Below are 16,441 nucleotides of genomic sequence, written 5' to 3' on the forward strand. Positions count from 1 at the left end.
CTTGCCAGCGTAACTGGTAATAAGCAGCCAGGCAGAAAGAGGCTACCACCGCCCTTTCGCACCTACACTCTGCTCACCAGGTGTGTCCCGAGGGCCTGATCCTGCCCGTTCATGCTGACACTCATCTGTCTGGCCAGGCGCGATCTATTTTGGTCTACCCTTGTATATGTAGCAGCTACCGAAAGGCGTAACGAATGAATTGTTTTTGGGGCGCGACAGCAGCCACTCCCGCGAGGCCCGCGTCCGGTTATCTCGCGTCACTCAGAAATTGGAGATTAGATAGCAATTCGCGATGCCGAGACAATGCCGAAGCGCCGGCCGCAATGCCGGCCGAACGTTCCTTGATGGAAAGAGTACAGATTTGCATTGATCGAGATCATTTTGCTTATGTAACTCCGAAATCGTTCGGACCCTTACGAAAGCAGACTACGCCGGGCCCGATATACGCGCGTGGACGCTGGAGTGTAAGGAGGCTCAGGCGGCCCGTCCTCGAATTGTAAGACCATATACTGTACCACAGACGGTGCACTCACAGTGGTCTCTGAGCCTGCCATATCGACCGTGGCTGCCGCCTTGTTGTGCGAGCTCGGGAACGCCGTCGGACAGCCCTGCGGCTGCGCGGCCCCAAGCCTCAATGTTTTAAGACGTCAGCTGGCCGTGCTCACCAAATGAACCGACGACAGATCACGGCGGCGGCGGCGTCGTCGAGAGCTTACAATATTGCCCCACGCGACAAAGCACGCCACTGGTGGCTTGACGCGTCGCGTTATTCTTTGTCGTCACTGCCCACTGTCATTGGTGACATGGTGACATATTCTCCTAAATGCCCACAGAAAGGAATTCATTGATGGTGCGGAATACGAATCAGACAACAACAGGTGGGCATCGTTTGGCTGAGCAACAGCCCTAACGTGGCCACGGTTCGCGCGTTTCTGCGGCTATGATAGGATGGGCCGGGATTGTTCTCCACGCAGCACGCCTTCCAAATTAAACACTTAAGTGTGAACGCAAATGACGACCTCATCGTGCGAGGAAAAACACAACACTGCTATGCAATTGATCACTAATCTTACAAGGTGGACGGACGTATTATTGCTACAGAACCCTAGACCTCCAACACATGCAGCATGGGTTGCACTATGAGGCATCGACGTCAGTCAGCTAGAGAGAATAAACCACGATAACAGACCTACCAAGGACGACAATGATTGATGAGGGATATGAGGATTAATGCACAATAGGTATATTATTGAGGGCCTGCTTCGCCGAGAGCCTAAGGACGCCAGATAGGGCGACTGGCCTTCTTGGGTGACTTCATTTTATGAATACCATGACGGTCACTCATATCAGAGGTTGAGTGTTCCGTTGGATGCGCAGCAGGCACTTCGGGAAGAATCTGGGGCAAGGTCAATCAGAACAGATATCTCCAGATACCAAAGAATGCGGATTTACACACATGTTCTGAAGAGCGGTGGGGATGCATGATAGGACTGTTAGCGAGCGCAGGATGATCACGGTGTTGTGGAGACATCGGGACATATGGTACACTAGGAAGAACCTTCAAGTTGGTCAGGTACGATGAAACAGCGGTGCAGATCTTGAACGTACGTGTTCCGATGCCTGGTGAGGGTGGTTCACAACCTCATGAATCTCTTCATCATACCTATCCTGATTGCTCTCGTGGTGGTGAGGTGAAGCCGGTACTCCAAGTCGTGGAACAGCAGGCAGAGTCTGAGCTACATTAGTTAGCTGTCTCATAATAAGGCGAACTACATACATGGTCTGAGGCGTGATGATGATGGTTTGCCACCTGGGAAGGGCTCGTGCGGCCTTGCGAATAGGAGGAATATACCGGCGATTGGGAAGGTGAACGAGAAGGTGAACCCGAAGGTTCAGATTCCCTCACAAATTCGGATGCAGAATAAAATGCCATGTCTGCAAGTGAGAAAAGCAACGAATGCGTTCTGTCTGTCGATCCCACCGTTCTTTATATGCAACCCCCAGGCTTACAAGCAATGCAAGTTCCGATCGCGACAAGACCAGACTAATGCTAGAACATGTGGAGCTCGTACGGATGTACCCGGGATACAAATGCCTCCATCCCGTCTGGTGGATGTCCAGACACTTCGGGTACAGAATGCGGACAACGATGACGAGGGTTGGACGAGGGGCCACTGATCGGTCAGGCCAGCTTCCACACAAATCAAATCCGCAATTGAGAAGAATCGAGTCATGTTACCAAGGTATGCATCAGTCCGCTGTAGTACAATAATTTACCATATGTCATACACACATGAAGAGGATCAGATGCCAACTCTACGGCGCGGAGTCTGCGTCACACGAGCACCAGCCCCGATGCCAGTGTGCCGCGGTGTACCCGGTACGATGATCTTCGAATTTGACCCGCTGGCAATCTTCACTGCCAGAGCTTCTTCTTGCGCTTTCCTTGCGCTCCTACGTCACCGTGAGTACAGTCAACGAGACTCAAAGCTACACTCAACCACTTACTCAGCTCGCTGTTTTGCCATCTCGCTCTCCAGCTCTGCCCTTTTGGAGAACTCACGATCTGCCACACGCCGGTTACCGCGGTCATCGAAATTCTTCTCCTTGACGGAGTAGAATACGGATCCAAGATCCGCTGCACAATCAAATATGAGCCTTCCTTTCTGAAGGGTGGAATGACGAAAGCATACCCAGCCAATATGCATCCACGGCTGTGACTTGAGTCATGTACTCCTTTGACGTCAGGATGAGCTCGTGGTATACAACGTATGTCGGTGTGTCTAGAACGAGTACTATGAGTACGCTTAGGAGATAAATCGAAAATGTACTAACAGCCCAAGCCATACAACGCGCTCGTAGGATGTAAGTGGGTGGGTAGACCCGTCCGGATGTTGACGAACTCGCCGATACCCTTCACCCGGGCAGCCTGGTGGAAGTAGCCTGCCGTAATTGCTTTTCTAGACAGACTTTAAACACCCCATCCACTTAAAGAACGAATCAGCTTACCTGATAACATCGAAATCGGTACCGGCGGAGATGAGCTCCATCTTCTGGAATTTCATGATGTCTTCCAACTGGGCGCGCACTTCACGGGCTTTCCGTAGAAGCTTTGGATGTAAGAAGTGGCGCATGCACCAGTCGTCCCGGAAACTGTACAAGAGAAGGAACCCGGGATGAGCCATTATTCACGTCAAATCCAGAAGTGACAACCTACCCATGGCTCTTCCACTGTGTAAAGACATTCAACAGAGTCAAATGGTCACTTTCAGGTACGTTGAACTTCTCCCGTGCAGCATCCGACTCTTCCATCCGCTCCTTCGGACGGTAGAACACGCTTGGCACCGACAACATCGACACGATCGTCAACATCTCTGCAGAACACTTGTATTCCACCGAGACGATCAGCATCTTCGCCATGGACGGCTCCATAGGGAACTCAGACATCTTGCGGCCGCTGGGGGTCAGGTCACCAACGTTGTCCAAGGCGCCAAGCACCCACAGCTGATACATCGAATTCAACATGTTTGCCTGTGCCAAAGTTTGTTACTGAGCAAGACCCAGGGTGTCATCCAACTGACATACCTGTGGTGGAGGATCCATAAAGTCGAACTCCAGCAGGTTCTTCACCCCAAGAGATTTGAGGAGAAGGACGGTATTCGCCAGATTGGTTCGTTGTATCTCGGGGATGGTATTTGCGAACATTTCGTTGCGATATGCCATCTCCGTATACAACCGATAGCAAAAACTGGACGACACGGATGAACCTCAGTACGTGAGGGGCGTAGCACACTTACAAGGTATTACTTACCCGCTACCAGTACGTCCAGCTCGTCCGGTCCGCTGGTTGGCATTGGCTTGACTGATCGGTGTGATCTGCAACGCATCCATACCGACTTTGGGGTTATAGACCTTCAGCTTTGAGTAGCCAGCGTCCACAACATACAAAATGCCATCAACTGCAACGTCAATGCATAATCAGAATACGAATCTGATTGATTCATGAATGTAACGCATACCCGTCAGAGATGTCTCAGCGATATTCGTGGCCACGATGACCTTGCGCCGCCCATCACTGGTCGGCTCGAAGATCTTCGCCTGCAAATCGGCTGGCATCTGCGAATAGATCGGGAGAACGGAGAGCGGCGCAGGTTCATCCAATTGAGCAAGCCGTTCTGTCGACAGCATAGAATAGTCAGCTATCATGACCATAGATTTATGCTCCAAGCATACCCTGTACGACTTGGCACGTCACCTCAATGTCCTCTTGGCCAGTCATGAAAACGAGAATATCTCCGGGTGGCAACGAGAGATGTATTTGCAGTACTTGTTTCACGGCGCTGTCGACATAGTCTTCGCAAGGCGACTTGGAGTGGAAAACTTCAACCGGGAAAGTACGTCCGGGAATTGTGAAGGTTGGAGCATTGCCATAGAATGACGAGAACTGCCGACCCATGTTCTCAATCAGTAACCTGCAATCAGCGAGGACTGATGAACACCCACCTTCTCAGCATTCATTGTGGCTGACGTCACGATCAACTTCAGATCTCTCCGACGAGACAGGACTGATACATAATGTCAATATGCCAGTGAAACGTGGATGCCGGCGAATACAACGCACTCTTTCGCAAAAGACCCATCAGCACGTCGGTACTCAACGAACGTTCATGAGCCTCATCCAGGATTATGCAACTGTAACGGTCCAGATCTCCTTCATTAAGCGATTCACGGAGGAGTACACCGTCAGTCATGTCTGAGGGGCATGAAATGAGTAGGCAGACGTCGTCAGGCGTAAATACAACTCACACTTGATTTTGGTCTCAGGTGATGTGCAGTCCTCAAATCGGATAGCATAACCAACAGTCGAGCCTAGCTTGCACTGCAATAAATTGTCAGTCAATAGCCGAAGAACACTTTTAGAGCACGAACCTCCATCTCCTCGCTGACACGCTTCGCGACGGACATCGCTGCGACACGTCTTGGTTGCGTGCAACCGACAAGGCCATAAGTGCAATACCCATCCTCGTACAAAAACTGAGTGAGCTGTGTTGTCTTTCCGGAGCCAGTTTCGCCAACGACGACGATGACTGATAGCACGAGTAAGAAAAGTCAACTGACCGACTTGAGCAAAGTACTTACCTTGATTGTCACGGATGACCCTCATGAGCTCCTCGCGACACGCAAATGCAGGCAAGTACTCGCGCTGCTCCTTCAACGTTCGTGTCCGCGCAAAAACACTCTGGCCTGCCGCCGCTTTCAAGTGCGTCGCAAACTTCGACTCGCCCTTGTAGTCTTCCTTCTCGCCGCTCTTCGCCTTCTGCTCGGCCTCGGCTGTTCATGCCGTGGCACGAAAAGAGTGACTACGTGAATGTCCACCCGAGAGTACGGTAAGTAAGAAAATGGAAGACTCACCCTCAGCCTGAGCCTCTTCATCCTGCACGCCCATGATGTTTCCGAGCGAAGTGCCACCAAGAGCGGCCATTTTTGCGGCAGCCTTTGCTCGTTCTGCCTGCTCGCGCTTCTCCTTCACGAGTGCACTGCCCTTGCGAGAAAACTGTGCCATATCACTTGTCGGATCACGTACGGGATTGATCGGCTCGAGCTGACGCGTGAATACAGTACGCCCATCGAGGAATGGCGGCTTCAGGTCATGCACGATGACGTGCACACTCGACTCAGACTCGTCTTCGAAGTCGAGGTCGATGGTTCTGCGAGTAGCTACACCCGAGGTCAACATCCGGTTTGCTTCCCAGAGGTCGTTGTCGGCATTCTGACAGATGTTAGGCATACAATCGTAGAGACAGGCTTGAGGGGAACTCACGTATTGCGCCTGCTTCGCAGATATCTTCTTGATCTGTTTGTTGACCACTTCCGCCTGCCGTATCGCTCCCAAGTCCTCATACTGGGACAACGGATTGAACTCATCGTCACCCAGACCACCACCTTCCTCTGCACCCATGTACCAATCTCTGTCTAGCCGGATTTGTTCCTCTTCCCACTCATGTGCGTCCAGGCCCAACGCTCCCTGGCCCTCATCCGACCCAGGTGATGCGCGGCGAGGCGTCAGCGCGTCCCACCGCCGGTCTCGCACTCTCGACGAAGACGCTGAGGGAGAAGATGCACGGCGCGGCGTGGCGTCCCAGGACAGATTAGGCACGCGTACGCTGGGTGCCTCGTCCCGTCCGCTTCGTTCGGAGCGTGGCGTAGCATCCCATCCCCGCCTATCGCGATCACGCCGATGGTCGAACTGGCGGTCGCGATTTAAACGACGCTGGAAGTCACCTAGACCACGTGGAGCATCGTCTCTGCGCTCGTTCTGCGCAGTAATTCCTTCTGCACCGCAGTGTCAGTTCGCCGTCGAAAATGTAAGCTAGCCATACATACCCCGTTCTCGGGTACGCCTCCGGTCCTCTAATCGTCTCCGAGCTATCTCGGATAAGCCACCCGGGTGTGAAGGCGTCTCCTCTCCACGCTGTCGTATGTTCGCCATCCGAGACACAGGCAACGCCGGCACTAACACCGGCTGAGCATAAGGTAAGGTCAAATAGAATGTGCATGACACACCTTTGAATACGGGCTCAAACCCATTGTCCAGCCTCGGTTTCTTCCTGCTGCCCTCTCCGTTCACTCCCGCTGCTTCCGCGGCAGCTGCACGCTTTTCCTGAGCAAGTCGGTCGAGACCCAGCACAGACGTGCGTGGGGTGGGTGGCTCGAGTTTCGCAGGTTGTCGGAATGTATGTCTCTGAGACGTATCAGGGCCAGAGACCAAAGGAGCATTGTGCAAAGACATACCGCATCGTTACGCACGAGCCCACCCGCGCGAACGGGTTCCGGTTCAAGCACCTCACTGTCGTGCACCACGATGCCCTGGACAGGTTGTGGGACGTGGCCCGTCGCCTCCTGTTGTGCGTGCGTAGAGATCTCGGAGTGCAATTCCGCGAGGAAAGTGTCTTTGAACTTCCCAAAGGACTTGGCCGCTAGAATGAAGCCATCTAGAGAGGTAGTTTTCGCGATATCTTGGACGCGACGTGCCAGAAGATCGTTTGGGTTCACGGTGTTCAGTGCCCTGGAGACCTTGATAGCAATTTGATGGGTGAAACCGTCGTCGGTGGGAGGGGGTGAGGCCATCGACAATAAAGTCAGCAGTAAAGATACGAAGTCCAGCAAGCTGCACAAAGGCGATCGAGAAAGTGTAAGCTTAGTCAGCACATCCGAATAAGGTCTTGTAGGTTCGTGGCTCTTGTTCATGAGCATTTTATTCGAGCAGAACAAAATCCTTTGAAACATTGGAGAAGCATCGTAAGTCTAATATGAAGTAGTCACTTGAGATTCGGGTGACAGACACATTCATACCCTGTTCTGCGGATAAAACCTTCCACATCCTTGTCTCGTTCCCACCGCTAGAGGCGTATGCACACTGTAAAAGCCTTCACAACGTCCGAACAATTTCAGAATAAATGAATCTAGTGACATAGATTCTCCAGAGCATCGCTGTGCAACAGCGCATCATCACAATTTTGCCGAACTCTTTATCTTCAAACAGCTCATTGAAAGCGGCGACGACTTCCTCTGTCGGCCCTCTAGGTTCGTCCAATGAGGCGGCATTCGTGAGGTTCAATGGAAAAAGAGCGGGAACATTTATGAACAAGAAGAATTGGTCCAGGCCTAATCGGAGCAGTGATAATGGTCACCTGAGATATTGACGCCTAACTATGGTCTTTGGCCTGAAGCCACCACGAAATCAACGTTCAACAATCGATCTTTATTCGCGGTGAGCTTGTCTCAGGAATTGCTTCGGAATCAGCGAGATCGTGGCCAGTTGATCTATGTATTTCAAAGAGACGCCGAATGTCATCCGATGCGAATGTTAAGAACATGTATGTATGCACACCTATAACAAATAAGCAGTTCTCTGTGACTACGAAATACGAGGACAGGTAGAACGTTCAGGCATTCGTTGCGAACTTGGAATCAAACGTCAAATGTCGAAGAGCATCCTCGACGTCGAATATCCTTGTCTTTCCCTTCAGCTTCCATATGAGTGCCAATAGGACCAGGACCTCTTGGGGACGCACGAGCGACATCTTCAGCATTGACCACGCCAACGTACCAATACGCGAGCTTGACAGAGTCCCTCGTCTGTTGGTCACGGCAGCAAACGGTTCCGTGCAATTCTCCACCACGGGCGCTACATCTGGGTAATGCACCTCAACGTCCTCACCCACCGCATCTGGCATCGGCGCCCGAGTGGGCATATGGATCGGTGTGAGACGGCAGCGATACCCTGTTTCCTCAAAGCCCTTGCGCACGGCTGCGGCTGCGGTGTCTTCTCCCTGATCTTTGCGAGGAGCTATTCGTCCTTCTGAGTTATGTGCACGAGCACGACTTTGAGGGGGGTGCTGGGCAAGATCAAGAGAGGTATGGCTCCTGCCGAGATCACGAATCGTCGCGAAGAATAAACTTTTGAGATCGAGGCGGGCTGGGCTGAAACGGTGATGGAAAGTCATGAATAAACTATGAACGTACGGCATCGGGATGCTCACTCATGGTGAAATACTTGTTGAGTTATGCCAGTTAGAGCGGTCAGAACTGGTCAGTCCGCGGTGATAGAGCGCAGGAGCGGGCGAGACGTTGGATTGTATACCACGCAGAAAGAGCTCTTTGCATGCCCACTCGACCAGCCAGTTCGGCAAATTGCTATCTTCTCACGACAACTCAGAACGGACAACCATCGATTCACCTTGAAGCTTGAAGCTTGATCCCGCAGATCCGACGAACAACGCAGTGCGAAGAATGCTTGGTGTTTTATGATTTCTTCAAGCTTCATGGAAATGCCCAGGAAAGGCTCAGAGCCTCGTGTAAAGTGCAAGCATGACTAGATGATGCCATCGACCCAGTGGTTCAGTTCAGAAGCAGGTGGTGAGAAGGAGGAGAAAGGAGATGACGGGGAGGTCAGAAGACCTCGGACAGTATGACCATGATCATGAGCTCCTGCCTCTGCGTCTCTGCTTTCCTCTCACCACCACCACGTCGCCGTCCTCAAATATTTCGAAATCTCTCCTGAAACATTCCAGAGGGCTAGAACATAGCTTTGTCACTGCTGCAAGCGTCCTGAAGGATTCGGTCGAAATTCCGAGGTCACGATCGACCCCCCAAGGTCGTTCTCGGGCGCGTCGTCGACGATGACGACCAGGCCTTCGCGCTCCGCCAGCATACCCATTCCCGCGTCCTCTTCTGCCGCCGCACGTACTCTCGAGAATGTTATATCCATGCCTTTTAGCAACCCTACAGGGTCTGCTCCCGTGCCCGTTCGGCCCCGACTAACGAGCACCATTTCCCGCAGCCCCGACAACCGACGGACCGTCGCTGCCAGTCCAGTGCACACGTCTCCGACGCGGTCTATCGCTGGTAGTTATTCCTCCGCCGTTTCTCTTCTCGGGCGTGGCGGCACCGCGGCGCGACCAGGCTCCAACGCCACCTCGAGCACAGCCCCAGTCCCGACGTTCCAACCGCGTATTATTCGTGCGACGAGTTCGCCGGGATCAGGACCGCGTGACCCTGCTTGTCTTCCGCCGTTGCCAGCGTCGCCCTCTCAGCCACGCCCGCGCCGGCTGAGTACCATCGCGCGCACCGCGAGCACCCCGGCGATTGCGCGCACACACCGCCAGCCGCTCTCCTCCACTCTCCTCCCGCAGTCCTCTTCACTCCTGCCTCCACCCGCCCACTCTCACACCCATACACACACGCATGCACAGGCGAATGCATTCCCGCGCCCCGCATACCTCGAGTACTCCTCTCTCCGTGGCTTCCTCCATACCGAGAGCGGCCCTTCGCTCCCGCCGCGACATCCTCCGCCGGCAAGCGACAGACGCACTCCCTCTCCGCCCACAGTATATCCGTACCTCCGTCGCGAGCTCACACCCGTGGCCGACAGCGACCGCGAAAGCACCGCAAGCCCGCCACCTGCCGCATCCGCGACGACACCTAGCGCTGCAGTTGGAGTACTGGCGGCGAATCCGGTCCTGAGGCTGCCCACGCGCTGGAGCGACCAAGATCGCTTGCCGACGCTCAGTGTGTCTGCGGACGGGCGGGAGTTGACTTTCAGCGGTGCGTATTTTATCTGAGTCTCTATCCTCTTTGTTCTCTTTGCCCCTCAATGATATTGAAAATACTACTGAGCATTTTGGTAAGCTCGGTTGCATGGTATTCTTGCTCTAGTGTTCTCGTGTTAGTGGATGTTATGAATTAGGATGCACAAAGACATCTATGTCTATTTCTCTGGTGAATGGTCCGTGACTACATGCCAAATATTCTTTGGCTAGTAGTCACAGATTACTGTCGTCAGGTGGTGTATTTTTCCGAAGACATTTATGCCTTCAGCCCTAGGTTCTCATCGGTTGGTGTAGGACTGCAGTTCTCGATTCTGGAATGGTTTGTCTGAATGTCGCACATTGTCACGTCTCTCGGCTATGCCGAATTGCGCACACGCGGATGATTATTTGCGCAGGGAATACAGCATCACATTCTGTTCCCCATTCCTGCTCTGCCTTAAGTGCCTGGCTGACAATTCATCGAGGCCCATCCTGTGTCGGTGACCGCGAATCTGCCGCTGCTCGCGCCAACTACGCCATTCCGCCCGCGTGCGGAATATACTACTACGAGGTCGAAATTCTCAACAAAGGGAACAAGGGGTGAGGTTCACAGCACTGTCTTATCTTCCTCCCACTAACGTCTGCTGGTAGACATATCAGCATCGGGTACGCCTAGGCCCTAGTAATGTTGGATATCGCTCATCTTTGTTCGGCGACATAGATTCGCGTCAGGAGAAGTGCGCTTGTCTCGACTGCCCGGGTGGGAAAAGCACTCGTGGGGCTACCATGCCGATGACGGATGGGCCTTCCCTGGGCAGAAAGATGGCAGCCCATACGGACCAACTTTTGACTGTGAGCCCTTCACTATCCTGCAATACTTTAGCTGATATTGGTGTGTCTATAGCGGGCGACGTGATTGGATGTGGGGTCGACTTCAGCCAAAACCGCGCATTTTATACTAAGAACGGTAATTTCCTCGGTACGCACGTTCCTACTTCGACCCGCTCAAGCTCATTAACCTCTCATTACCTGTTTCAGGCAACGTTTTTGACAATGTTGGGAAGGGTCAAGAGTTATATCCGGCGGTAGGGCTGCGCCACACAGGCGAAGCCATCCGAGCCAACTTCGGCGGCGAGCCCTTCCGCTTTGCGATTGCTGACCATGTGCGCGCGCAGCGTGACGCCGTGTGGGATGGCATCATGCGCACGCGCATCGACTGGGGCGCGCTCGGTCTCGGAGGGGAGGTGAAGGCCGAGGGGCGCGAAGACACGGAGGTGCTCAGGCTGAAGGGGCCGGACGGCCTGGGCGGCTCCACCGACGAAGAGGAGGCGCGCGTCCCGATGCAACAGCTCGTCCTCGCATACCTCTCGCACCATGGCTATGCGCGCACTGCGCGTGCATTCCGCGCCCAGTGCGCGCGCACCGCTGAAGAGGTGTTGCGACCACCTCTGCTTGTCAAGGAGGAGGACAATGATGCGAGGGGATTGGCCAAGGCTGAAGAGCAGGAGGAGCTAATGGATATGGACGATGACCCTCTGCCCACCTCCGCGGCCTACACGTTGGCTCCCACCGTGGCTTCTGCGCCTGCGCCTTCCTCCAGCGTGGAAGTGGACCTCTCCGATCCCGAAGCATATGACCTGCAGACACGACTCGCGATTGTCCACGCGGTACTCGCAGGTGACATCGACAACGCGCTCGCAGCCCTACGCGTGTACCACTCCGCCGCGCTTGCCGCGCAAGATGGCCTGCTCCTCTTCCGTCTGCGCTGCCAGAAGTTTGTCGAGCTCGTCTTGCAGGCGGGGGACGCGCTCAAGCGTGTGAAGGAGAAGGAGAAAGATCTTGAAGACGGCATGGCTGAGGATGCGCTCGATGGGACACCAGCGCCAGAGAAAGACAACGAAGAGATGGACATAGACGACCCAGCCCCTACTCCATCTCACGCGAAACCATCAGATTTTCCATCTCCACCGCCCGACACCCCTGCCGTGCTAGCGAAAGCTGCACTACATACCGCACTTTCTTACGGACAAGAGCTAGAGGCCGATTACAAGACTGACGTACGTCCTGGTGTGCGGGCACACTTACGTCGAACGTTTGGCGTCGTCGCATATCATGAACCTGCCCGTGCGGGGGGTGCGATCGGTGCGCTCGCTGGCCAGCAGGCACGGGCGAGTCTCGCGGCAGAGGTTAATCAAGCCATTCTGGGTCCGTCTTTGATCTTACGCTCCGTTTGTGTTCGTTGACTGATGTACACGGTAGAATCACAGGGCCGCCCCGCGCATCCTGCTCTCGAGACGCTGTTCCGCCAGACAAGCGCGACCATCACGCAACTGGGCCTGCTTGGTACCGGAGCAGCGGCGTTTGCGGATGTGCGACGGGAATTTTTGGAGGCTTAAGCCAGATGTTTTCTTGTTCGTTGTGTGCTTACCTGGTTTGTTGTGCTGTGAGGGGTCAGACCGTCAGTGGAACAGCTGGCTACCGTCGTCCTCTCGCATGTGTTGTATGTGCTATTGATCTGTCTAGCGTAAGTTATACTCGCCGTTGTACCATCAGGAAATCTGAATACACCCTGTTGTCCACTCACCTCAAACTACACCGGAGAAGGACGAGATTCACATGGCGTCTCTCGCCACTCATCGTGCATGGATCACATTTTGTCAGTCAACTTGTGCGCGATCATGCTAAATCCTGCAGGCCTGCCAATCGTGAAGATGAATGTGCTTGACTGGCCTGAAGGAGATTGCTGGTTAAAATCCAACCATTGGAGGAAATTATACGGTAAGTCTCTTCTGCCATGTATGTAGCGTCCAGCAGAATAAATGACATTATCTCGAGAAGCCTATGGGATTGATATCATTTAACCTCGCGTGCTCATGAGATACGGAGATCCACCAGACTCACCTTGCCCTTGCTTCGTGGCTCGTACCTAGGCGACGTTCTGTCGCGGTGTAAGTGACCAAGAAATTCCCTTCTTTTTACTTGCTGATTTTTGCATAATCCAGGCAGGTTCCCTGGCGCAAAATTCCAAGAACACTAGCGGCCCAGACGTGCCTCAAACTTACTGGCAGATCATTCTTACCAACACGGGAAGACAAGCTTCGCGAGCAATCAATGAAGAATTCAACGGTATATATTGATTAGTTCCCACTTTATTACCGCAGAACTGCCCGTCCGGTGATTGTTCCTACCATCTTGGTAAGAATAGGTCAAACGTGATCCAAGCAACTGGGAATTCGCTGTGAAGTGGGCCACTGGGAGGAGCCTGTATGGTAGCGAGCCTTGCATGCAACGCAAGTCCCTGATTTTTCAGTTTAACTGACAGCGTATCATCTTCATCAGCAAGTACGGAGGATGCCGCGTGGGTAGAAACTGTCCAGTTCTGTTTTTTCACATTCTAAAGTTCCTCGCCAGGGATTCGATGCTCAGTCGACGTTCTCAACCTTGCCATGCATCCGGATCCCCAGTGGAAAGTGCCAAAAAAAAGAGATCGACGCTGTCGCTGGTCAGGATTACTATGCCTGACGAGGATACGATCGCCTTCCCTTGGACGTTCCCCAACTCAACAGAGGAGTTTGTCGATCTCGGGCTCAACCAGCGCCCTGTCTTCGTGCGAGGCGTGCTTCGAGAAGTACTGCTACAAGGGAAAGGCCATGCTGTGATTCATGGTGTCTATTGAAGGTTGAAAAGAGGGCCTGCTCTTGGGACGGCGACCAACGTGCAAAGTTGGGTAATTATATCAGACACCATGCAGACTGCTTGACCTGTTCATTCGGTTTGTGCATGGGTAGGAACTTTGGTTGTATTTAGTGTATGGTGCACACATTGGACATTAATTACGGGTACGCTACCTTCACACACATATTTACATGTTTTCAGGATGTCCGCAGGAAGAAATTTGTGTGTCAGGAATGAGTACACGGTGTTAGATCTAGACAAGCGTATTATCGAGAAGATAGAAAAGTTAGTCCAAGAAAAATTGAGAAAAACCACAGCACCCAGGATTCCCGCGTGGTCCCCCACCGTGGTACTAACTGGGCGGCACTTCGGTTAACTGCGCAGATCAGACGGGATGCGGTGCTTTCGAAGTCCTATGGCCGTGGATGATTATTTTCCTTGGAGAAGGCTTATAAAGGATGGATGGAGAATCCCTTAAATCACTTAACCTCTCCGGTGAATGTGGTTATAATCTATGGAGGTCGTTTGGTTACGGTTCGTTTAAGGACAGATGCCGTGATGCCGACGCATGGCTCTCGCGTGGTTCATCCAGGAGACCTCAGTCACCTCCTACGGGCGCTAATATTTTTCCTTAGCACCTGCCATTCGTCCCGCACGTCGTGCTCCTCGTGCGTCGGCTCGAGCTCATCGTTGCTGACGACGAGCTCTACTACATGCATGCTCAAAAAATTCTCCTAAATATTTTCATTCTACTAATTACTATGTACATAGCAAGAAGTATTCATCATGAATATGTAAGATACTCTCGGGGTAGATGACCTGGTTCAAGAAGTTGCGCAGTTGCGAGTAAGTACCTGGCCATGGCGTCGACACCGACACCGGGCCTGTGCAGAAGCTCGGGCGGCTGCTGCCCGCAATATGGCGGCGACAAGCTCTCTTATCCACCTCACACCCTCTGGAAACCCTCCTACTGTTGAACGTCGATGGCATAGCTCGAGGCCTTCTTCGAGTGAGAGCGTCTCCTGGACCCATGCAGTCGCGTCTTCTGAGACCCTCACCCATCTCAAGTCCGCCTTCCGCGCCCACGCGTCCCGACTCCAGCTCGTAGAGGAGTGCATTGTCCATCCACTCTGAGATGACGACGTCCACTTGCTCAATCCCATCCGGAAGAGTGATGTCCTCAACCTTCGCTTGAACGACACTGTGCAGGTCCACTTAGTATGCATAACCGGACGGTAATCTCCACAACACGTACGTGATGGTATATTCAAGACCGTTGTTGTTCACGATCCACTCCGCTTTCTCCGCGATGTGAGATGCCTCGACAGAAATCGCACGCTTTCCTCCAGCTCGTGCGGCGAAGAGCGACAGTATTCCTGAGCCGCACTGTCAAGCATCTGCTCACGGAAGGATGGCTGCCCTTATTCGGCGAGATGATCATCAGCAGTGGGAGTCGGGACAGGCCTCGTACTGGACAGGTTCGTCGGCCAATACATTGGCTACGCCCTCGTCGCAGTTGTCGCCACAGGTAGACGTTCTTCCGTCGCAGGTGTTGGTGTATGTCAGTGTGACTGTTGTTGTTATCAGGCCTTTCGGGGGTTGTTGGCTCCGTGTTTGTCTCCCGTCTCTCGACGGCGCTGCACGCAGCGACCTCCGCACTGCCAACGGTCTTGTCCGACCTGCCAGCGGCAGACGAAGCGTACGAAAAGAGCCCGCACCCCAGCCCGCGCCTGGCCATGACCACCCTCCTGCTGATCAGCCTCCCCGTCGACGTCGCGTTCCTCGCGACGGTGTTCGCGTTCGGCTGGCTCCGGCTCTCCTTCCTCTTCATGGTGCTCCAGGTCGTGTTCTTCGGGTTCACGGTGCGTGGAGTTTCCCTCTTACCTTTCTCGTGTGTCATCGGGCCTGATGGTGGGTTTGTCGTATCGCTCTTCCTCGCGCGGGTGACGACGGATTTCCTGTGGACGCGCAACCTCGATCCGGACGTGTGGGTGCTGCCGTTGAACTCGGCGCTGGTGGACCTCGTTGGGCAGCTCTTGCTGGTGTGCTGCTACGAGATCGCGGCGCTGCTCGGCTCGCATGTGCGGAGCTAGCGCGAGCTGCTGCTGCGCAGGCTGTTCGCGAGGTCGCAATCCATTAATCACAGGGCGATGTATGTGGTAGTGTATCTAGAATGATCTAAGCGCGACGGTGTGTCTGTTTACACCTTGATATGAGTACATCGGCTGGCTTGCAGACCCTACTGAATGTCAGTTCATGCAGCATTTCCAGGGGGCATGCGCTGCGGCGTAGGGCACTGTTATGTCTCACAAAAAATCACCTTGAGATTTACAGGGAGGTTCATAATGTCTCCTCGCAAATCGACGACTGCGAGAGACGTGCAGTACCGCAACGCAGGATCTCTGCCAAAGAACGTTGACCTACGACTCTGTGAAGCGCGACATCTTGTCTGAATTCACTACCTCGCTTGCCGGGCACTCTCCTGGTCGTCACTCTCAGCGGAACGCAGGGAGACAGCTCACACAACTGTGACACTCTGGGTACCAAGCTCACAAGAATGGTGCACCATTCACGGGGCATTAATTTGTAAGATATAGCGATAATCTGAATGAATTCATACACCAGTAGCAAGCATATAACCCAAAAATCTTGTACCACCCGCTGTTGTTGCTGCT

General features: G+C 53.5%; 5 protein-coding genes and 1 non-coding gene across 6 annotated transcripts; 2 read left to right on the plus strand and 4 right to left on the minus strand.

The window, feature by feature from the left end:
- Nucleotides 1-1,273: 1,273 nt before the first annotated feature.
- Nucleotides 1,274-1,933, minus strand: SCP_0115430 (hypothetical protein; the record flags this gene model as incomplete). The annotated part of the gene is made up of 4 exons (XM_027753766.1): nucleotides 1,274-1,396; nucleotides 1,457-1,558; nucleotides 1,609-1,731; nucleotides 1,778-1,933. The coding sequence occupies 4 exons, from the start codon at nucleotides 1,931-1,933 to the stop codon at nucleotides 1,274-1,276; spliced, it is 504 nt and encodes a 167-aa protein (XP_027609567.1).
- Nucleotides 1,934-2,303: 370 nt separating this feature from the next.
- On the minus strand, nucleotides 2,304-7,128 carry SCP_0115440 (Pre-mRNA-splicing factor ATP-dependent RNA helicase prp16; the record flags this gene model as incomplete). Its single annotated transcript, XM_027753767.1, has 20 exons — nucleotides 2,304-2,454; nucleotides 2,509-2,638; nucleotides 2,694-2,783; nucleotides 2,836-2,960; nucleotides 3,010-3,153; nucleotides 3,218-3,531; nucleotides 3,586-3,748; nucleotides 3,812-3,959; nucleotides 4,020-4,175; nucleotides 4,234-4,444; nucleotides 4,504-4,565; nucleotides 4,622-4,753; nucleotides 4,807-4,879; nucleotides 4,930-5,087; nucleotides 5,140-5,331; nucleotides 5,413-5,770; nucleotides 5,822-6,333; nucleotides 6,385-6,513; nucleotides 6,565-6,742; nucleotides 6,793-7,128. The coding sequence occupies 20 exons, from the start codon at nucleotides 7,126-7,128 to the stop codon at nucleotides 2,304-2,306; spliced, it is 3,762 nt and encodes a 1,253-aa protein (XP_027609568.1).
- Nucleotides 7,129-7,946: 818 nt separating this feature from the next.
- On the minus strand, nucleotides 7,947-8,507 carry SCP_0115450 (hypothetical protein; the record flags this gene model as incomplete). The annotated part of the gene is made up of 1 exon (XM_027753768.1): nucleotides 7,947-8,507. One exon carries the CDS (start codon nucleotides 8,505-8,507, stop codon nucleotides 7,947-7,949), a length of 561 nt encoding a protein of 186 aa, XP_027609569.1.
- Nucleotides 8,508-9,182: 675 nt separating this feature from the next.
- SCP_0115460 (SPRY-domain-containing protein) lies at nucleotides 9,183-12,487 on the plus strand (the record flags this gene model as incomplete). The annotated part of the gene is made up of 7 exons (XM_027753769.1): nucleotides 9,183-10,107; nucleotides 10,577-10,691; nucleotides 10,743-10,757; nucleotides 10,813-10,943; nucleotides 10,996-11,070; nucleotides 11,130-12,296; nucleotides 12,351-12,487. The coding sequence occupies 7 exons, from the start codon at nucleotides 9,183-9,185 to the stop codon at nucleotides 12,485-12,487; spliced, it is 2,565 nt and encodes an 854-aa protein (XP_027609570.1).
- Nucleotides 12,488-14,078: 1,591 nt separating this feature from the next.
- Nucleotides 14,079-14,189, minus strand: SCP_r0115470 (the record flags this gene model as incomplete). The annotated part of the gene is made up of 1 exon (XR_003546564.1): nucleotides 14,079-14,189. It is a non-coding gene; the product is annotated as a 5S ribosomal RNA (ribosomal RNA).
- Nucleotides 14,190-14,986: 797 nt separating this feature from the next.
- SCP_0115480 (hypothetical protein) lies at nucleotides 14,987-15,859 on the plus strand (the record flags this gene model as incomplete). The annotated part of the gene is made up of 3 exons (XM_027753770.1): nucleotides 14,987-15,017; nucleotides 15,214-15,294; nucleotides 15,354-15,859. The coding sequence occupies 3 exons, from the start codon at nucleotides 14,987-14,989 to the stop codon at nucleotides 15,857-15,859; spliced, it is 618 nt and encodes a 205-aa protein (XP_027609571.1).
- Between the last annotated feature and the right edge of the window lie 582 nt (nucleotides 15,860-16,441).

Source organism: Sparassis crispa (genome assembly GCF_003851025.1).
Source record: "Sparassis crispa DNA, contig_000000F, whole genome shotgun sequence".
In the NCBI taxonomy this organism is placed as follows: domain Eukaryota; kingdom Fungi; phylum Basidiomycota; class Agaricomycetes; order Polyporales; family Sparassidaceae; genus Sparassis; species Sparassis crispa.